The sequence below is a fragment of the Crocuta crocuta genome, unplaced genomic scaffold (assembly GCF_008692635.1).
Source record: "Crocuta crocuta isolate KB4526 unplaced genomic scaffold, BGI_CrCroc_1.0 scaffold140, whole genome shotgun sequence".
NCBI classification, from domain to species: domain Eukaryota; kingdom Metazoa; phylum Chordata; class Mammalia; order Carnivora; family Hyaenidae; genus Crocuta; species Crocuta crocuta.
In genome coordinates this window covers 9,309,914-9,332,761 of record NW_027527775.1, presented here as the reverse complement: position 1 = coordinate 9,332,761, position 22,848 = coordinate 9,309,914, and the positions used below count along the sequence as shown (strand labels likewise).

The window sequence follows — 22,848 nt, the reverse complement described above, 5'->3', positions numbered from 1 at the left end:
GGATAGAAAACACATGGGGCAGCATCCTACTCCAGGGCCTGAGTGCTGGAACATCCCGCACCAGGACAGGCCATCACCAGACAAGGATTAAAAAATTAAAAGTATCTTTAGGGGCGCCTGGGTGGTTCAGTCAGATGAACGTCTGACTTTGGCTCACAAGTTCGAGCCCAACACTGGGCTGTGGGCTGACAGCTCAGAGCCTGGAGCCTGCTTCAGATTCTGTGTCTCCCTCTCATGCTCTCTCTCTCTCTCTCTCTCTCAAAAACAAACATTAAAAAAAAAATTCCTTTTTTCCCCCAACGTATTTTATTATCTCACACTGTCCCTCTCTTCCCAGAGCTAAACCTACCCAGTTCCTTTATCCTTTTCTCATAGCAACGCCTCTTTCCGATCTTTCAATCATTCTCCTCATGCTGGATCCCATCCAAGTTTTCTTTTCTCACACAGTGCTGAGGCCCAGCACGGGACAGAGGGCTGGGAACAGTCTGGTAAGCGGGTCATAGAGCCCACAGTATATCCCATGTGGGGCTTGGGTGGTAAATTCTGAAAAGATCAGGCTGTGTGTGTAACCGGTGGCTGTAGGCCAGCTGGTGGGTAATGTGACAGTAGTTTACAAACGTCCCACAGAGGGAAGAGAAACTGTTTGGAGAGCTGTCTCTGGACCTTTGCTGAGAAATGATAAAAAAGACGAGCACAGGAAGTTTAGTTTGGAGACCTGGAGAGCTGGTGGTTGGGGGAAAGAAAAAATCTCATCTAGAACGAGGCAGGGAGACCCCAAAAAGGCCTCTCAGGACAGCTGTGAGATCATGGCTGGGGCCTGGCTTCCATGGCGTGGGGACTCCACATTGGCTCCCAGGGCTGTTCCTTAGCTTAATTCCGTTGCTACAAGTATAGAATGGGAAGCCTGCCTGAGGGCTCACACAGAAACTGATCTCAAGGTTTGTCGGAAAAGTTACTTTTCCCCACACTCAAATATCTTGAGTGGAGAAATCGGGTGCAAAGGGGCAAACGGTGCAGGAAATAAATAGAGAATAAACAGAGGTGGGGGTAGTACTGGGAAAGTTTCTTGGGAGTACGTGTCAGAAAGACAGGCCAATGTGTCCTGTTTAGGATGGAGCTCAGAGGACTATCTGAATCATCACCCTGGCACTTTTGGTGATGCATTTGTAATCAGTTGTTCAATTTTTACAGGATGAGAAAACACCTAAAAGCCACATCTCCTTTAAAATCCATTGCTAAGTTCTAATAATGCCTCTTCTTGCAAATCTCCAATATTTCTAACTCCATCTGAAGCAGAGACATAGCCTAACTGGGATGAGGGTTTCCATTTATACCTTCCTTCCTTCTTCTCATACCTACCATGCACCATCAACTCACTGCTACTTACGATTTCATGAATGAAGTTATTCCTGCCACTGAATTTTAAGACTTGTTCCTCCTCTATGTAGCCTGTAACGCAATTTGTCTAGGTCAAGGGATAGCCCTATAGCTTAGCACAGTTTCCCCAAGGTCGTGTGTGCTTCAAGAGACAACTTCAGGGCCTCCTAGCCTTCAAAGTTACTAACGTAAAATGAAGCCCAGAACTTTGATCTCTGCACAATGTCTTCACTTTAAGAACATCTTACACTTATCAAGGCACCTGGGTGGCTCAGTTGGTTGAGTGTCCAACTTTTGATTTTGGCTCAAGTCATGATCCCAAGGTTGTGGGATCGAGCCTCATGTTGGGCTCCATCCTCAGCATGGAGCCTGCTTGAGAGTATCTCTCTCCTCCCCTCCTCCCATGTTCATGCTCTCTAAAAAAAATAAATAAAAAGAACTTATCATTCTCCTTAAATGTAGTATCTACACTACTACCTTTGTCTTCCTTCGTGAGAACAAACACTCTTAAGATCTTTACCTACCATTCTTTCAAAGGAAAGGTACCTTTAGTCCTCTGCTCCTGACAGATGTCACTGAAGTATGTAAGTATGCTCTGTCCAGGTTTAAGAACTCATTCTGGAACAGTCTCATTCTTTCTGGGGAACTATCCCCCAGGAATCTAGATTCTGAAGGGCTATCATATAAAAATGGGATTAGACTTGTTCTATGAGGTCCAGGGTATAAACATAGGTGAGGAGAAGTTTCAGGGTATATAGATTTGGGTCAGTAGTAGAATTGGAGCCAGAATTAATTTAGCAAGTATTTATCAAACACTTACTATGTATCTAACATTATGCAAAGCTCAGTCTTATTATTCAAGAGGCTTAGAGACTACAGAGGGAGACGGAGAAGTACCTGGAAATTTCAATACAGTGTGGCAAGGGAAAAAAACACAGTTTTCTACAGCAGCTACCAACCCAGAAGGGCAATTAATCCACCTTTGGAGAGTCAGACAAGTTTTCTAAAGGATGAGACAGTTAAGGTGACTTCTGAAGGACAGGCAGCTAATTTGCAAAAGGAATGAATTTACGGCCAGGGAATGGCCACGAGGAGCAGGACGGTCAGAGGCAAAGAGGACGCACGTGGCAACCAGACCCCTGGCGGTGGAGGGTGGGTACTGCCCGAGTACGGCTGTGAGGAGACCAGTGGCTGGGGAAGAGGCCACCAAGGGCCTGTACAACATGCTGGGGAAGGGGGACCCTACCCAGCGGGCAGTGGAGCTCCCCTCAGTCCTATGGCAATTTGCATCAATTAAAGCTATACCTCGTCAAAGGTTTCTTATTGGAACTGCTACTAATCTGGGATTTCTTTTTTTTTTTAATTTTGTTTAATGTTTTATTTATTTCTGAGAGAGAGACAGAGACAGCGTGAGCAGGGGAGAGTCAGAGATAGAGGGAGACACAGAATCTGAAACAGGCTCCAGGCTCTGAGCTGGCTGTCAGCACAGAGCCCAACGCGGGGCTCAAACCCACGAACCGTGAGATCATGACCTGAGCCGAAGTCGGACGCTTAACCAACTGAGCCACCCAGGTGCCTCACTAATCTGGGATTTCAATACATCAGATATTTTAAAATACCAGTGCATTTTGCACAAGTGGTAAGGAATTCTTTCACACAACTAAGTGATGGTATTCAGGAGAGGATTCGAGAGCCGGAGGCTGGGAAGCCCTAGGAGGTTGTGAGGAGGGGCGTCCCCAGTGGCAGAGGCGGGAGCTCTACTTGGGTTGGTCCTGAACTAGCAACCAACCTGTGGTTGACCTTAGTTGGGTCTATGCCCCATCAAACACCTCTCTATGTGCAGGGGATTCACCTCCATACAGTCCCCTCAAGGTGTTTCCATTCTCCTAAACTAAAATCTTGTAACAGATTTACTTAAAGGAGTAACACAGTTCCTTCTAGAAACTGGGGGGGAAAATGCTCTTGTGGTTCACTTAACCATTTTAAGTCACTTAATGTTTCTCAAGTAGAAAGTCTCACACTTTATCTGATGGTTTGCATTATGGCTTCAGAATTTTAGATGACTTCAGAGAGGAAGCCAGTGAACTTTGAAAGGACATAATTTACATTTGTTTGCCATATCAGGTAGCACTTAAAATATATAAATGGGAAGATGTGGGCAAGAAAAACAGAAAGATTTCTAAAGTTTCCACAGGATTACTGTAGATCTTTTTATTTGTGGGGGGTAGGAGGGTTAAGTGGAAAAATGATTATAGGACTTAAAACATTTTTTAAAAGAGTCACAGAGTTTCCTGTTTGCACATCTCTTTTGGCATTTGTTAATATCAGAGTCTAGGTCTTGGGAGAGGCCAATATATTTTAGACTTTTAAAAGTTCACTTGGACTTAAACTAGAAGTGGGAGACGGCTAATTGCTAAATTTAGCTTCTACGCAAAGTTACTACATTCAAAACTTAGCTCAACCTTTGAGGGGTAACTATTTGCCAGAAGTCAAATTAAACTGCTATTTTAGGAAAAGAACTTAAATGAAACAAGCTTGAGAAACATTTACTATACAATAAAATGGCTTTTGAAATACTTTTTAATAACAAGGTTTATCAAACACATCTAGATTGAATTTCTTCATAAATATAGCTACTGATATATCGAGAGAGAAGTGTTAGGAAAAAATGTTTAGGTGAGTGATGGACTAAACTTGGAATGTTCCCACAGGATCCCAGCTCTGGTACTTTTTATAGTGTTAAATGGTCTTTAAAGGGCATGGATGAAGGTGCTAACAAAAAAGTAAGTCTCTTCAGCAAAGTCTGAAATTAAGATTTTTTTTTTTAAATGTTTTTATTTATTTCTAGGAGAGAGAGAGAGAGACAGCGTGAGCAGGGGAGGGTCAGAGAGAGAGGGAGACACAGACTGAAACAGGCTCCAGGCTCCGAGCTGGCAGTCAGCACAGAGCCCGACGCGCGGCTCGAACCCACGAACCGCGAGATCATGACCCAAGCGAAAGTCGGACGCTTAACCGACTAAGCCACCCAGGCGCCCCTGAAATTAAGATTCTAAAGCCACTGATGTTTGGTCAGTGTATTTTGAAAAAAACGTAAGATCAAGCAATGCCCTATGTAATGATAATCAATGGTGGATCACTCTAAGCATCAGAGAATCAAAATGAGAGGAAAAACTGGGAAATATTCTAGAAATTATTTTTGTGTCTTTAACTCTCTTATCTCAACTGTTCAGTTCCTTTCTTTTAACCTCTCACCTTGTCTTATTTCTTCCCTTCTACCATTTCTAAGTGAAGGTGAGCAATTCCCTAGGGCTGTGAGAGAGAAGGAAGCTGGTGGCCTGTACAAGATGGAGAAATGACTCCTATTCGGAACTCTAGCTACTCTATGTGACTTTGGGGAAAACTAGCACTCTCCTGAAGTCCATAAAGTCAGAGAACTGTGGTACTCCAGTACACAGCCGTTGGCTACATAAATCAGTATAATCTTTATACGAGGCTCTCTGGCAAATGTGTTTTATTTTAATTTCATGAAGGGGCGCTTGGGTGGCTCAGTCAGTTAAGCCTCTGACTCTTGATTTTGGCTCAAAACATGGTCTCACAGTTCCTGAGCTGAAGCCCTGCATTGGGTCTCCATACTCTCAGCCTACTTGGGATTCTCTCTCTCCCCCTCTCTCCCTCTCTCTTACTTGTGCACTCTCACTCTCACAGATTAACTTAAAAACATAAAGGTCATGAAATATAATTAAAGGGAGTAAAATAACTACACATAGAAAGGACTGGGCAATTAACCAGCAGATATAGGTAGAGATCTTCACTGTTTGTTCCTCCATTACACAGGGAGAGACAACTAATCACTATGTGCCTTCTGATGGAAGTGCATATTGCCCTCCACCCCCTATTCTAACCTGAATCTGATAAAGCCTCTGTAACTACTAACTTACAGAAAATTCAGAAAGAGGACCATGCGAAACACTACCACAGAGACGCAATGAGCGTCACCCACACTTTAAGAAATTAAAAGACAAACACGCTGGGTTCTTCAGCAAATAAACCACAAGGGAAAAAAAGATTTTTATAAGGGACCGACCAAATGTAAAGATGGTATAGATTTGGACCTTGATTCAACAAACTGTTAAAAACAACAAAACATCATGCTAAGAATCTACTTTCGAATGTTTAAAATATAAAGTTAAAAATAAAAAATTAGGAGATTACTATTAAAAATGGTAACGCTGAAAGCAAGGTAACAGTCAACTTGGAAATGTGAACTCTCTTTTCTTGTCTATCTTCTTGGTTAATGGTTATTCCCCCACTCACCGGAATGTCACAAACCAAGACACAGGTATGGTATCACAATTTGTGTCTCTAGAAAGTGCAACACAACTTATGGACTTTGTAAGAGCCCAGGAACCAAGAAAAGAAAAAGATCTTTCTGGAGGAATCACATTCCAAATGACGATTCAAATGATGCTACGCTTAAGCCTTGAGCTTCATGCCTTCCTGGATAATGAAGCACTTAATGTATTTCAAAGCACCTTATCTCACTTTATTTCCACTACAGCTCAGTGAGGTCAAGCAGAAAACAGAATTCATCATTATTTTAAAGAGAAACCACCAGCTGTGAGGGATGCTCACATTATTAAAAGTTTGAGAGGGAGGGAAAAAAGAAAACACAGAACTACCATCTTCTCCTTCAACCAAACGACAAGGAAAAAAATTATCCACTGAAAATTAACAACACTAGTCAAGGAAGCACTGTTCTTCTTACATAGACATACAATAAAGAAAATAAGAAATAGACAAATGAGGGGCATCTAGCTTGCTCAGTTGGTAGTGCATGTGACTCCTGATCTCAGGATTGTAAGTTTGAGCCCCACATTGGGTATAGAGGAAAATTAATAATAAAATTNTAAAAAAAAAAAAAAAAATTTTAAAACGCCATGCCATTTTGCCTATTAGACAGAACGAATCCAATTTTATATGATAATATCCCCAGCTGAGGGGAGACAGGAAAATGGGCATTCTCATACAGCGTGCCTACTAAGTTTCTATCTTCGTGTTAGGCACCATACTTACTGATACAATCAGCCCACTCTTCACAAACATAAGATGAAAAACTCAAGTAAGTCAGCCTCAGACTCAAGTGTATATAGTCTTTTTGGGGAGAAAGTCAGTGAACCCATATAGATCATAATGGAACAGTAGATCCGTACTGTCTTGATTCTAAAGTCACCAAATTTTTAGTGATATTAAAGAAACTGCAAAGAAACAACTAAAGGGCTTATACAAACAAACAAAAAATGTCAAACAAACCCACCCATATCACTGAGTATCTTCCCATCTATACATTCCATCCCAGGGACCAAGGTCAGGTGTTAAAACAAGCATAGGAGACATGTTCCAGGAATACGCCCATCATGACACACTGCTACAAAACTAACATTTCACACTAATCTAAATATTTAACTTTCTGTCCCCTGAGCTTATTTTTAAAGTGTCTAGTCAAAAACACTGGTCAGTCTGTTTTACGTTTACGTGCATAATTCAAAAACACATTTTATGAAATAAATTTCATTTCTTTCTGGTGAACATTCTATTACATGTCCTATCTTTCCATTTTTAGTTTAACTTAATTGGGAGAAATTATTGGGCATGTAGAACTTTTATTACACTTCTGTTCACATATTTTTAAAATTAAGAAGGAAATTCCCTATTCCATACAACCACTAATAATCTCAGTGTTCTTCTGCAGTTCTTAATTAGGAAACCTGAATTTAAAACAAAACCAAACACCACAGCAATCTCTTTTCTGAAAATCTTAACCTCAACAAAGTTGTAATAGTGGCCATTTCTGTAGGTAAAAAAGTTGCTTTGATCCAGTAGCTAAAGAAACTCATTATACTCCAAGAACAATAGGTCCTACTGAAGCACTTGAAAAACACACAAAGGTGCAATGCACCAGTCCTGAACCACCAGCCAGGAAGGCTCTATAATTCACGAGAAGGAGGGAGATTACAAAGCCCCGCCTATGGAGGCTGACTTTCCCTCCTTCAGAAAGATGCCATGATTCCCTGCCCCCACGCAGAACTAATGAATGGAATCCACTGAAACACCCTGAAAATACAGAAACCCAAGGTCATTAAGATACCTAAAAACAGGGAAAGTGACAGAAAAAGAAGTTACACACTTCCCTCCCAAAACAGAGATAACCAGGCACCAATCTCTCATGTTCAAAACTGGCAATAAAAGAAAAGAATTAAGCATTTATCTTGCTCCTCACCTTGGTTTCTGAGGAACTAACTTTATTTCAGGGTAAATGAACACAATTAGGAAAATCACTCTTTCCAACCCCTTAGTCAATGCGATAAAGATCAATGGATAAAGCCATGAAAGTGAAGTTGACAGGGACTTTTACAATGAAGGCATCATACAATTACTGCTTGACCACAGGCCCATCTTGGCATCACCAACCACAGAATACCCCAAATACTGGCTGCTTCATCATGTAGGACCACATGAGCCCACAAACACCCAGCATTCCGTAACCAAACCATTCAAATCTGATCAAGCCTTTCAATTTGCAGTCAACAAAGGGGATGCAGAAACCAGACAGACACCTAAAGGGAGCAAACAGAAAAACCCCAGGAAGACTGTTTTCTCAATAGAGCTGATACTTTTTTCAACAAAACGACAGCATAAAAAAGGGAGAGGTGGGGGAAGGGGACTACTCTAAATGAAAAGACTCTTAAGAGACATAACTAAATTCAATATATGGATCTAGTTTGAACAGTTCAACTAAAAAGACTGAGGAGGAGGAGAAAAAAGAAAGAATGGATATAAAAAGCAAGTTGTGGTGTAATCTTGATAATGCTTAACTATGAATGATGGGTTTCTAGAGCTGATTATATGATTCTTTCTATATTTTGATGTCTTGAAAACAACAGACATAAACAGAAATAAAACAAACCTGCAAGACACCAATCTCCTCTGCATTGTGGCCAAAAACCAAGTTTCTTCTGTAAAGTAGCCAAGGAGACACGGGAGAAGGGCCCTAAGCTGCAGGTGATTCAAGTCATCCAGGGAATGTTATCATCAGTTCTGTTATGCAAACATGCACGCCCCTATACTTCAAGTCACAGGGTAATGAGACTTTTTAATAAACGTTTTCCTTCCCAAGTAAATTCAGCCTCCTGGGTGAGGAGCGGTAGGTATGCAGAACCGCCACGGAATCTTTCTCTGCCCATGAGGAAAGGAAAAAAACAAAATAAAACAGCATTCCACGTACTCCTTGCAGGCTTTTCTCCATCTGTCAAACTGAGACAATACTGCCTTACAGTTCTTATGAAGGATTAGCAATTATAAATATGTATATAAATATGTATATAAATATGTATATAAATATGTATATAAATATGTATATAAATATATATAAATAAGTATATATATCCATACATATATGTACATACATGTATATGTACATACGTATATGTACATATGTATATGCGCCTGTAACTGGCCCACAGCAGCGGCTCAGGTAAATGACAGCTTTTAAAAAATCATTCGTAGCCAATTACCTACAACCTCAAGATTCTGAAATCTACTGCAACCATGTGGGCACAGAAGATGAAACTGCAGCCCAGCCAACACATTTATTTCAGCTTTGTGAGACCATGACCAGAGGACCCACCCAGTAAACCTGTGCCTGGAATTCTAACTTACAGGATCGGTGAGATAGTAAGCATATGTCATTTTAACCCCTCACCCCCAATCCAGCCTCCTTAGTCCCTAAATGCTGATCAGAGATGAGCACTGTGCTGGTGTGATGTGTTCTGTGAAGGAACAAAATACCTGCAAGGGTCTCCTCGTCCTGTTCACCTGCTATCTACGGATGTCCTGAAATTGGCGCCATCTCCCGATCCAGCTCGGTCACCCTCTACTTCCTTCTGTGCATCTCTCCTGCCCCACTAAACCACAAGTTCTTCTTTGATCCCTTCCTTCCTACACTTTCACACAAGCCACCTCTCCTCAGTCTGTAATCATTTCTGCACACTCTCTGCTTACTGAAATGTTTCTCATCTTCAGATACTAGGTCAAAAGACCTCCAGGGGATCTTTTCCCATTGTCCCTGATCAACAGTGTCCTTATCTGCACACAGCGTTACCTACTACTTCACTTTAGCACTTGCTCTGCCCTCTACTGCGGTCATTTACAGGCTGGTTTCCCCTATGAAAGTGTAAACACCTCGAGAACAGAGCTGTACCTCACTCAGCTTTTTATCTCTCACCTCCCCTCAAATGTTTGCTAAACTGAAGTGAGAAAACTGAACCAGGAACCCACCATAATTTCCCATATAGAGTTGTTAATATTTGACCGGCTTGATCTCCTCGACCTCGAGACAGATACTTAACGCTCCTTCACTCTCAGCCACTAATTAGATTGTTTTGTTCAAACCAAGATGCTGCTTCTGGCTCCAACTCCACTGTTTCTCGGGACAGCTCAAACCCTAGCAGCCACACACACAATGGAATGAAACGGAGGATGATAAAGAGCCTCTATTTGCACTGGCTACACCAAGAGCTTGAGATTTTTACGTCGCTTACTCTCCAAGCAACCACCACTTTTGCTAGCTTTTGCTCCCAAGGAAAAGAGCCCTGATTACATGATATTCCATTGTTACAGATCAACTATATATTTGCCGATATGGAAAGTGAGGCCTAGAGCAGAGTATGAAAACGGCATGAGAGCAGCATGTAACATATAATCTCAGTCTAACATAAAGATGTGTATCTTTTGTGTGGCTCCTCGTCACAATCATTAAAATGGTTATCTCTGGATGGGAGAGGTGAGATAATTTTCTGCATTCAATTACAAAAGACAGATATTACATTACACATAAGTTGTTATACTATTAAAAAGCCAATGACTTTTAAGATGCCTTAAGCCTTGGTATTTAAAAATATAACTCATTTGTAAAACTGTTCTGTTAAAAAATACAAAGGAAATACAATAGAATTTAATAGCATGTGTCCTTAGGTTTAGGAACTTAAAAACATTAATTCCCCTCCTCCGCCCCCCTCCCTTTAATCTTTTCCAAGGTTCTTGAAGTAAACTTGTATTACATTTGGTAATGGGAGTGCGGTGGGGGTGATTAAACAGTTTTGAAAGGTACTCAGTCCAGATCCATTCCTGCAAGGAAATTCCCCGACAATGAATGGGAAACAGATTATCCAACTCTTTAAACCACCATATATGCAGCTATTCTTAGGAGGGTCTCTAGAGATTAAGTGGCATAAATAGAAGCCCCTAGTCAAACGGGAGGCTGGCGTGTGAGCCTGCAGGCCTCCAGGCGCTAGAGGGGCACTGTTAACCTCTGGTCTAGCTCTGCAGGGCTTAGGCTGCTGCAATTTTTTTTTTTTTAATCAATCAACATTTAGCATTTACTGTGGGTTTTTTTCCTTTAATGTTTATTTATTTCAAGGGGGGGAGGGGGGGAGAATTCCAAGCAGGATCCACACTGTCAAATGCAGAGCCCCACTTGGGGCTTCAGCTCATGGAGCTCATGAACCTCGAAATCCGAGATCACAACCTGAGCCGAAATCAAGGGTGGGAAGCTTAACCAGCGGAGCCACCCAGGTCTCCAGGTGCTCCAAATTTAATCACCTGCCCCAAATCTATAGTAGCTGTCTGGTAAATGCAGGTTTCCATGCCCCCAAACTAGGCTTCTATCATATTAAAAATTAAAACTTAAATTTTAAAATAATTCATCAACTCATTTAAAAAACCAAACCCATTACATATTAAGATAAATATGTTTTGCGAAAAACAGCTACGTATACCAAAACAAGTAAGAATAAACCTCAGTTCTACATTTTTGCAAACCTCTTTAATATCTGGTGTATAAATAGAAGACAACTGAGTTCTTATTATCCGGTTTTAACTCAACCTATTACAATGTATTGTATTGACTGTAATATATGAAAAAGAAAACATAGTCTCACCAATGAGATCAGTGATTATTAATGAAATTCTTTTAATGTGAATAAAAGGAGTTGACATTTGGAAGATCAGCATAATTCGATGACCCAGTATTTTCCAAAGGACCAATGTGTCATATCATAAAATCATGAGTCAAATGGAATTTAACAACATGAAAGGCTCATGGATAAAATTTGATTCCACAATGCAACAAATCTTTTGGTGTAATATAAACAAGCAATATCCACAATTACCTGTAAAAGATATTAAAATACTTCTTCTTTCACAAGCTACCTATCTCCAGGAGGCCATATTTTTAAATGAATTAGTAAATATTTTTTTAAAAATTTTAAATTTCTTTTTTAAATTTTTTGAGAGTACCTAATAAGCAGCAAGCAAGCACCAGTAGGGGAGAGGGTCAAAGGGAAGGAGGGAGGAGGTGTGGGGACGAATCCCAAGCAGGCTCCATACTCAGTGCAGAACCCGATGAAGACCCTGGAATCATGACCTGAGCTGAAATCCAGAGTCGGATGCTCAACCCACTGAGCCAGGGACCCATTTTAATTTTTAACATGGTGATACATACCTTCCCCACTTTGTCAAAAATATCATAAAGTGACTTGTAATCAAGAGTGGAGATGGAATAAAAATATTTTTTTACTTTGTCACCAAGGACATTCTTAGATCAAACTGGTTTCTTTTTTGACACAGAGCATGGGACAGTAAAGAATACAGTGATGACTACTGCAGTTTGGTGCCACTGTCTTGACATGTACTAAGGTGCCAGTAATTACGCCCAATGCTACACAGTGAGAAAAATAAACCACTCTTAGACTTCAGGGACTCCTTGAAAAGGTCTTCCAGACCAACCTGGGGTTGGCAGACAAATACTTTGAGAACTGCTGTACAAGAAAAGGCACCTCTTTACTTAAGGATTTACAAGCATGTGAAAAGGCAGAAGGGAAGAAACAGGGAGCCTGTACCAAACTTTAACAAAATAAGAAATGCTTTCTTTTTATGAGAGGGTGAGGAGAGCACATGGCCTTAAAAGAATTAAGTCTATGGTAGCCGTTTCTTCTGGAATGTCCCACTAAATTAACTCCTTTATTCTTTCATTTCTCTGCAGATAAAATGAATAATTTGAGTTTACAAAACATGAAAGTTGGGGCAGTTATTTGCATTACAAAAGAATTCTGTGATTTCCAAGGAGATTTGACTTCCTGAGTTCTTAAGGCCTTTGTTTATAGCTAATCAATGATTAAACAAGAAACAAATTCAAAGCATAATGTGAACAGCCACTGCTAATCAAAGATAGGCTACTCATTAAATTGTGCTGTAAATAGATTGGATCAGACTTGCTGATCTACACAGTGCTGCAACAACTCACCTCCCACATAAAACAAGATCTATATGGAAACCATTCTTACCACACCCATTAGCTAATATTACTTTAATACCATTAAACTCAGTTATTAAAAAATTATACACATTAAGCAAAAACTAGGTATGTGTGCAGGTTCGAGATGACAGAGGCAAAGGTGGGCTGTAAACACTCGTGTGGTGTGGTACATTTTTTTTATGGCAAACAATATTTTTGCTTTGTCAGAGTGGGACATACGTGAAAATAAGCATTAATTGAGATACCCTGGTTTCTAAGAGCATTTTGCCGTCCTCACTGACTGCAGTTTTGTTTCATGTTTTTATTTCTCAGAATGTCCAGGGGCCTAAGCACCTGGCGCCCTCACACACATCCTGAGCGCCAAACCCATGTCCTGATTCTGACAATAGGCCCTTCTCTGTGACGTGAGCATCCGGCCCACAAATGCCTGGTGTTACCGGCGGTGAGAGGCTCAGGTCACTCCAATCATCATAAAACCTTAATACCCAAAGTGGAAATCACTGGCATATTTCTGTGAACTTCACTTCTGGTGGCTTGGAACTGGTCCACGATAAGGACAGAAATGCAAGCTCACCTTCCATACTTAGAGGTCCTGGTCTCCTTTCCACCAGGCAGCCTGACGCCTCCTGTCCCCTCCTGGTGTCCGGCTCTTGGCCCCTCTCCCAGATCACTTCCCAGTGGTTCTGACTGCACAAAGACTCCCCATACCGCTGTCGTCCACAACTTCGTTTTTCACACGTGGGCTCCCCCTCCCATCAAAACCTTTACCGGCAAGGACAGGGGTAAGAAAAACAGGTGAAAGAGTAATTTGTGGTCTCACTCCCACCAATTTCTTTTACCAAAACTTAGTGAAAGTGGGGTGGAGGTCTGGGGAGGAGGGAAGCTTCCTTTCTAGGAGCACCACCTCTCCTATGGTATTTCCTAGCGGCATTTCAAGGCATACTAAGAAAAAAATTCAGGCAAGGGCCTTCCTTACCATCACTTTACATCTTCCTTTACGTAAGACATTTAATGGTGTTCTTCCATTCCTGTCTCCCCACTGCAGCTTCCTACAGCTTAAGGAAGGAGAGACTTCCTTCAAACAGGTGACTGCCGGGCTCAAGAATTTCCATCCTGTCCTCACCAAATGATTAAGAAAAAAATTCCTTGCCAGGCACTGAAGGCCTTCACCACCACTTCCACCCCTTCAACAGGAAGAGCCCTTAAAAATAATGCCTTGGGTATACGGTCCTGGATGGAAAACTGGTCACTAGGTAAGTGAGAAATGAAGACAGTGTGATCATTATGTCATAACCAAACAAAACCAGATAACCGGACACTATTTCTTATACATTTATGTATAAAATGTTATGTAGAAAGGTATACAACATAACATTAATAGTGGTTTTTTCTGGATGGTAGGAAAATATATATTTTTAACCCTTTAAATTTCACTTATGGTTTCCTTCTCTAACAATAAAATGAATCAGGCATGGTCATTTTACAAAATGAAACGAAACTATAATTTTATAAAGAGAAGATTCAAGAATTTAAAAAAAAGATATTGGGGCTTATTTCTCAAATGCAGATGAGCCCAGATTGTGATCATATGGTCTACGTACTGGCCTTCAACTCAAATCTTCTCTAAGTAACAGACCCAATATCCAGTTACACAATTCCTCCCATTTCTTATTTTTACTTTCAAACAATTTCAGGACTAGGTCTCTCAAACCCATCCTTTATGTAAGGAGCAGGCAAGGCTTTCAGTCGCCTTGAAAATATGGAAGGGGTGCCTGGGTGGCTCAACTGGTTAAGCGTCTGATTCTCAATTCTGGCCCAGGTCATGACTTCACAGTTAGTGAGTTCAAGCTCCACACCAGGCTCTATGCCGATGGTGCGGAGCCTGCTTGTGACTTTCTCTCTGCCCCTTCAGCGCTTGTTCTCTCTCAAAATAAATAAACTTAAAAAAAAAAAAAAAAAAGTAACAGTGAGGGGAACCTGGGTGGCTCAGTTGGTTAAGCGTCTGACTTCGGCTCAGGTCATCACATTGTGGTCTGTGGGTTCAAGCCCCACATCAGGCTCTATGCTGACAGCTCAGAGTCTGGAGCCTGCTTTGGATTCTGTGTCTCCCTCTCTCTCTGCCCCTCCTCCACTCACACTTCTGTGTGTGTGTGGTGTGTGTGTGTGTCTCTCTCTCTCCAAATAAACAGTATATTAAAAATATTTTTAAAAGTTAACAGTAAAAAATTTTCTGCAGACTGTTGATCAGCCTTATGGGACGTTACAAAGAGGAATCACCTAGAGGTCACAGAGTCTACTTAACGGTAAACTGGTGAGTCTTTATGCTGGTTTCATACTATCATGATTCCAAGATGAGTCATGGATGAAGTCTAAGGGTCTGAAACTACTAATGTAAAACAGAGCTGTAGTACTGCCTCTTTCCATTCATGTTCATTTCCGTTTCCATCTGAAGGATGTGAAACACTTAAGTAAACTGCCTGCATGGTCTTCCAAGTATAAATCAAGTCAAACAAATATCCTCATCTTTACTGATGATGGCATTATTCATTGAACTGAAATACTTAAAACTATTGAAAGCACTCTTATTTTCTGAAATAACTCAGAATGAAGTACACCAAAACTAAATAAAAACCATACAGTTCAATTTGTTTAACTATGTAAGAATATGTTTTACAGTTAATGCACCTGGCCATCAAAATCTGATGCTCTATAGAGTTATACGGAAGCTTGACTTTCACTGAGCAGTGACCTGCCCTGAAATCTTCTCCTTAGATGCAGGTATCTGGGGTCTCTAATAAAATCATCTTTAGGAGTCCCTGGGTGGCTTGCTTAGTTGAGCATCTGACTCTTAGATTTCGGCTCAGGCCATGATGCCAAGGTCATGGGATCAGACCTTGTGTCAGACTCTGGGCTGAGTATGCAGCCTGCTTTAGATTGATTGATTGATTCATTCATTCATTCTCTCTCTCCTCCCCCCCAACCAGCTCGCTTTTTTTTTTTTAATTTGAGAAAAACAAGATCTTTAAAGGCTTAAGTGAGTTTAAAGCACCCCTAAGGAATACCTTAAAAACAACTATAGCCAAAGCACCTGTTGGCTGTTAAGTTAGGAGTGTGATACAGGGAGGCCTAAATGATCTGTGAGACTCCAGGCAAGTTACTCAGCTTCCTTAGGTGGAAAATAGGTATTTTACCACACTGTTCTGAAGGATTAGAATAGTAGGTCAATAAACGGCTGCTTGCTTTCTTCCCTATCCATTTAATAAAAGGCTGCAGATCATTCAGCCAACCCCCTGAATTCCAGCAGCCCAGCGGCGTGCTGTGCTCACTTGGGACACCGGGCCGTCCACCTGTGTCTCCCACCACTGCTCCCGCGCTAATTCTAGTGAGACATTTGTGTCACTATCAATTAGCACCCCTACGGCAACAGCAACACAGAGGCTGTGGCAAAGGGCTGTGAGAGCCTAGATATTACTTTTGACTCTACAGGCCATTCAATCTCCCTGGGCATCAGCATTTTACCTTAAAGGTAAAGGGGTAAGTTAAATGATTTTGAAATTCAAAACCTGGATACAGATACTATACACCAAAATGTTCATGGTGGTGATCTCTGGCAGAACTGGAGGACTTTTACTTTCTTCTTTGTATTTTTCTGAACTGCTGGATTTTTTTCCCTCTCAGAAGCAGAGGAAACTGAAACTTTCCTCCTATCATCAGAGTAAACTATTTGTATTATGAAATCTGAAACACACAAACAAAATCTAAGGAAGTTGGGTTTTTTTTTTTTAATTAATTTATTTTGAGGGGGGCAGAGANGGGGGGGAGGGAAGGGCAGAGAAAGGAAGACAGAGAATCCCAAGCAGGCTCCTCAGTGTCAGTGTGGAGTCCGCGATGCAGGGCTTGAATCCACAAAACCGTGAGATCACGATCTGACCCAAAATCAAGAGGCAGACACTTAACTGAGCCACCCAATCAATGCCCCTAAGGAAGTTACCTAAGGAAGTAAGACAGTCTTGCCCTCATCCCCAGAGACCACCTGCAACTTTTGTCTTCACCTTCCCTGCCTCTGAACAGCTTGATCAGGTGCCCCTCAGGCCCAGTCACCGCCTTTCTAAATGACCCCACCTTGGAGAGCAGCTGTGGGATCACAGCAGCACCTCAAACAGGGAGGCACCTGCACCCGGTCCGAGCAGAGCTGGGAAGTGGACAGCACTTTCAAACAGCACATGCTGTGTATGCCGCCTTGGAGAATGCAGGTACCCTGGCTCCAGTCCGTGGGCACATGGGGCTTCAGACCAGGCCCTGGATGGCCCCAACCACAGAGGCGAAAATTAACAGATTTTAGGCTTGTAGGGTGTTGTCCCCAGAAGCAGAAGGGCACCTGCTAGGCATTTTACATGTTTTCTGAACTTGCATAGGATCTTTTCAGACCTGAGACAGAAAATTCATTTCCACATATTTTCCCACTGGATAAATGGGAAATTCCAATGGTATGGCAGAAATCAAGGAAGTGGTCTGATTATTCACCAAGGGATTATGTGCTTAACAGGTATTTAATAAGAGTATCAATAGAGGTATGTTTTGTTTTTGCGGGGGGTGGGGGGGCAGGGAGAGAAGGGAAACAGAAGAGTGAGCAGGAGGAGACTCTCACTTTACAATTCCTTGCTCTGCTGGGGATTCTCAAATGTGTGCATCAGAACCACCCAAAGAGTTTTTAAAAATACAGAGCATAAGTCCTAGACCAAACCCATAGAATCAGAATCCCTGGGGGTGGACTATAGGAATCTGATTTACTGCAACGTTCTAGAGCCTTTTGATACTTGCTCCATAAAATTCAACTTGAATGGGGAAAATCTGTCTGAGTAAAAGCTCTGTACGTACTGAGTGGCTGCCTCTACCTTTAAAGCCACTATGATAACATGGTATGTCACAAGCAGTGCAAACAGACCAAGGGCATGGAGTCAACTAAATTCCCTATGTAGTATGACAAAACTTATCAAAATAGACACTCTAAATTAATGTGCATTTTATCGTTTCCCTATCATGCCCCAATAACACTATAAATTTTTAAAGTTCCAAATGAAAAAGCATAAACTAAGAATCTGTAGCATCTTGATTTTACACGTACTTCTAGGTGCTAGGTGCAGAGGACACAAACGCAGGAAAACTACAGTCTCAACTAAGAGGAACAGAAGGCACAACATATATGTTCTTACACACACATATTAAACAGTCACAGAGCAGTTAATTAATCCTCACAACCCTATGGGTAGGTTTAACTGTTACTGCCATTTTAGAGAGGACACATCGAGAGAGGTTAAGTCACCGGACCAATTTAGAAAAGTAAAAAGTAACAGGTCAGAAGTTCAATCCAGGCTCTGTCGCTCGGTGTGTTAGCCTGCTCCCGCTGCTTATCACAATACCATGGACTGCGTGGTATGAATTTTCTCACAGTTCTAGAGACTACAAGTTCGAAGACAGAGGTGGGGGCAGGTCTGGCTTCTGAGGCTTCTGTAACTTGACTTGCAGACAGCCTCCTCCTGACTGTGTCGTCACCAGCCCTTTCCTGTGTGAACAGATCCCCGGCATCTATTTTTCTTCAAGAAACCCAGTCATATTGACTTAGGGCCCACCCTAATGGCCCCATTTAATTTAATCACGTCTTTAAAAACTTCATCTCCAAATACACTTACATCTGGAGCCACTGAGGGTTGGAGTTTCAATACAGGAATTTTGGCAGAGCACAAGTCAACCCATAATGCCTAATGACGGTAACCTCAAAATTACTGGATCTCTCCAAGGTCTGTTTCTTCAACTGCACAACAGTGCTAATAAGAATCCAATGAGATAATTCAAGTAAAATGCTTGGCAGTGTCTGGCACATCATTTTACAGATGAGAACAAAACCCAGAGAAGGTGATTTGCTTTGTTTTTGGCTCTAAAGTGGAGTTCTCACACTGCAGAACACTACTTTCCTGTACAAGCAAATTGCATAATCTAGCAGAGTTTTATATAAAAATTTTCTGTATCTCTTACTTCCTGCTTTCTCACAGTACTTTTCTTTATCACACACAAGGGAATAAGAAGTTCAAACTTCATTAGGAAATAATTTCATTAGTAAAGTATACTACACTTTCCTGGGACTGTATAGGACTGTCATTCATCCTCTCACCTAATCTGCAAAGACAATTAGCTATAGTCACAGTGACAGTGCTTCAGAAGATCAATACATACTTTTTTTACTATTAGGAAAGAAGAGCAAATCAATGTGTTTTTTTGTGTGTGTGTTTTTGTTTTTTTTTACAAAATTAAGATCGTACTTTATGTCTGCCTGGTACTCTGTATATTACATCCATTACAATCCTCAACACAATCTTAGGATCTTGTTTTATTTAGCTCTCATAAAAAGCATGTGAGGAAGGTATTATTCCCATTTTATAGCCAAGGGAACAGGAGGAACACAGCAAGGTTCAATGTTTTTCTTGAAGGTTACAGAGCTTCACAATGACTGGCAGAACCAGAACTCTTACTGACATCTTTGAGTCTAGGCCACTATCTGCCTTGTCAAATGCAGTAGCTAGTTTTCTCATGCTCTACACAAACAGAGCAGGTGCTCAACAAATAAGGCAGTCTGATTTGGAGCAATCTAGACTAAGCTGCAAAAAATCTTTTACAGCCTTTCTATGGGCCAAATTTCCTGACGACTTTGACCACCACCAATCTCTTGGACTGATAGCTTTTTTAAGACACCAACCAGTCCCCTTCTTCTACAATGTCTAGCACACGGAGTGCTCATTGCAGTTCAACAGGTATCTGAGAAATCAGAGTTCAAGTAAAATACAGGTTGTATAATTGAATCCTGCACATCCTTCCTTTAGTGATGGTAATGGGCACTTTTCAGCCACAACTATATAAACACATCAACTAAAAGAAACATTAAAAAACCTCTCTCTTGGGGCACCTGTGCGGCTCAGTTGGTTAAGAGTCAGACTCTTGATTTTGCCTCGGGTGATGATCTCCTGTTTCGTGAGCTTGAGCCCTGAGTCCAGCTCCACACTAATAGGGCGGAGCCTGCTTGGGATTCTCTCCTGCGCTCTCCTTCTCTCTTTCTCTCTCAAAATAAATAAAATACAAAAACAAACCAAAAAACCCATCTCTCTCACAATCTAGAACAGAGAAGCCTTTAGGGTTTTTCCAGTCCCACAATTCAAAGATTCCACTGCAGTCTACTCCTAACAGTGGCTGAACTGACCACCACACCTTGAATACCAATCACAGGCATGGTGCAACTGGAATTGCCAGAGAAGAACCACACCCCAGTGTTCTTAGTCGGCAGTGTGCTCTCAGGAAAACAATTCAGCATATGTGACAGGGAAATTCACAATTCCCAGAGGGAATTGCAATGGATGATAGATAAGGTCAATCTGAGTCAGAGTGGAATTGCTGTTCACCAGCCTCTGTCGTAAAAAGGAGCTATATTAAGAAATACCATGATAACTTTTATTTTCTCAAGAATATACTGGTGTGTGAATTTTTTTTTTTTTTTTTAAGCTTCAAGTTTGTTTGGCCACGGGCAGCCCAGGCAAGTTTTGACCACGCCATGGTAACTATGTGACCATTTCTGAGCTGTTTTGTATACAGGGAAGGGAGGTGGGTAGAGCTGGCGTAGAAGGGTAGAAGTGGTGTTCTAAACTCTGCGCCAAGCTCTCCTACAACTTCAGAGACTTCTCGATGTCCACTTTTTCACCTCTGTTGCTTCTGTGTACCCTGTTATGAACTGGCTATCACCACCCTGGCTACCAATTTCACAGAGCTTTTATAGCAGATTGAAAACAAAACAAAACAAAACAAAACAAAAGGTCCCGGAACAAAGCAATGAATTCAATGAAGAATTGAAAGGATAAGTATTGCCAGCCTTACATTTGCAGTCTGAATCAATCTTTTCAAAGCACTCTTGGATCCGAGGCAGCAAATTTACTAGAAAACTAAAGAGGTATTCAAGGTTACTTCTTCTAAATCAAGGTATCTTACCAATATTTTTTCCTGATATCTAAAGAGAGAAGAAATTTTGGTGGGAAATGAAGAGGCATATAAATGGAATAACTCTGCAAATGGCCAAATTAAAATATTAGTCTATCAATTTATCACTGCAATTAATACTAAATAAATATACAAAAGGTTATGGACTGGATGCTGTAAGGACACACAATCATGTAAGAAATGTCCACTCATCTTCTTGCAGTGCACCTGTACCGTAAAATGAAACTATTGTTTAGAAAAGGTTTCAGATTTCCCTAGGACGTGGAAGAACAGAACTTTTTCTCTATTCTGACTTCTGGCCTCACAGAAAAATTTTAGAACACACTGGCAGAGAAAACTCTAATCTGTTAGTTTCCACTAACAAGTGGCAGCCTTCTCAAGAGTTACATGGCTACAGAATGATTGTAACTTCCACAATAACCTGATTAAATCTGACACTCACACGACATGGGGGGAGAAGGAAACACATGTGCTCTACAATTTCAATGAGAAAATTCAAAACGTACTGACAAGGAAAGGAGCAAAATCAAGATCATGTGGTTGGGAAAGAAGATCAAGAACGATAGGGCAAAAATATTCCAAATAACAGCAAGTCACTTGGGATTCCTTGAATGCCCTGCCATATTAAATCACATATGGCTATGAAATGAAAGGAAAAGTTGAGGCCTATCTCACGCCTCACTTATGCTACTGATGGAGTTTGAGAAAGAAAATTAAGACAATCTTTTCAAGTTATTCAATCAAAGGCAAAACTGTAGCCTGGCCATTTAAGGGCATAAGCTCATTAGGTGGGGTAAAAAAACACTTGTTTAGCAATTAGTTAGTGTCCTTACCCAATTAATTTACAACAGGAAGCCCTAAGTTTCCTTAAAGTTAGCAGTATTGGTTTGCTAGAACTGATTGTTCCAAAATATAAATTCTTTGTGTTTACTTTTCCCCCTAGATTTACGGGCTCACCCGTTCTCAAAAATAAAACTTCTTAATATCGGCTTCTTTTGCTTTTAATATTCTACTTTCCCAAGCCAGAGGACTAATGTTCCTCAACAAATGAAGTAAAATGCCGAGTACCAACTCTCATATCCAGGGATGGGGGAATAAAGAAGGGATTCTACCCTCAAGCAAACAGAACACCCTTACAACAAGGTCGAGATAACATTAAGGAAATCTACAGCACACTGAATGAAATTCGGTAGTAGTTACAGTTCTAATCCAGATGAACCGCCTTTTAGGACAGCCAATCATGAACAAGATTGCTGTATTTGGAATTAAGACAGCAAAAATAGACAGCCTCTTCACAGAATTGGAAAATGACACTCATCCAGCTCTATGTCCTGTGGTGTAATTTCACATGCGGCACACCAACAATTCTCGGTTATTTATTTATTTTTTTAAATGAAAAGTAGATGGACTTACATGGCTCTCTGGCAATGAACTGAGGTACAGTGTTGGGCAGAGGAGTACTGGGGTTTGGAGTCCCTACTAGTTTGTTCTTGGCCATCTTCGTGTTTGCCTTAGCAAACTCTAGTCGTAGTGTTTGCGGAATTTCAGGATCGAAGCGGATGCCCTTTGGAAATAAAGAACAAATGGAAGATGTTTTCATTTCCTTAGAGTCAAACTGGAATGGTGACAAAATAAACACACCAGTAAATCCTGGGCTATCAGGAAAAAAGGTCAGCAAGAGCTCTCGTTCTCACTATTTATGCACAATACATGAAAACCTGTAATACTCCATGTCCAGAAAGTCAGGGGAGATTTTGTTGACTTAATTAAAAATTTTTAGTTACATGTTTTTTTCAACTATTTCTTCTTGAACAAAAACCTCCAGGATCAAGTTTTTTTCTTTTTTGGTGTTTTGTTTGTTTTGCTTTTTTTTAAGTTTATTTATTTTTGAGAGAGAAAGAGAGAGAGAGAACCAGCGGGAGAGAAGCAGAGAGAGGGAGACAGAGGAGCCGAAGCAGGCTCCGCACTGTCAGCATAGAGCCCAACACAAGGTTTCTCATGATCCTGAGCCTAGGTCGGATGCCTAACCGACTGAGCCACCCAGGTGCCCCCAGGTTCAAGTA

At 41.1% G+C, this 22,848-nt stretch overlaps 1 protein-coding gene across 10 annotated transcripts in view; it reads right to left on the bottom strand.

Annotated features, from left to right (window-relative positions):
- The window catches only part of RBPMS (RNA binding protein, mRNA processing factor), a 174,672-nt gene that overhangs the window by 42,182 nt on the left and 109,642 nt on the right, over window positions 1-22,848 (bottom strand). For all 10 annotated transcript variants that reach the window (XR_013337293.1, XR_013337289.1, XR_013337291.1 and 7 more), the window contains one exon: window positions 22,199-22,349. Coding sequence is in view for 7 of the 10 variants with exons in the window: in XM_077772924.1 (XP_077629050.1) it covers window positions 22,199-22,349 (151 nt within the window). In the remaining 3 variants the exon portion in view is untranslated. The remainder of the gene's footprint in view (window positions 1-22,198; window positions 22,350-22,848) is intronic.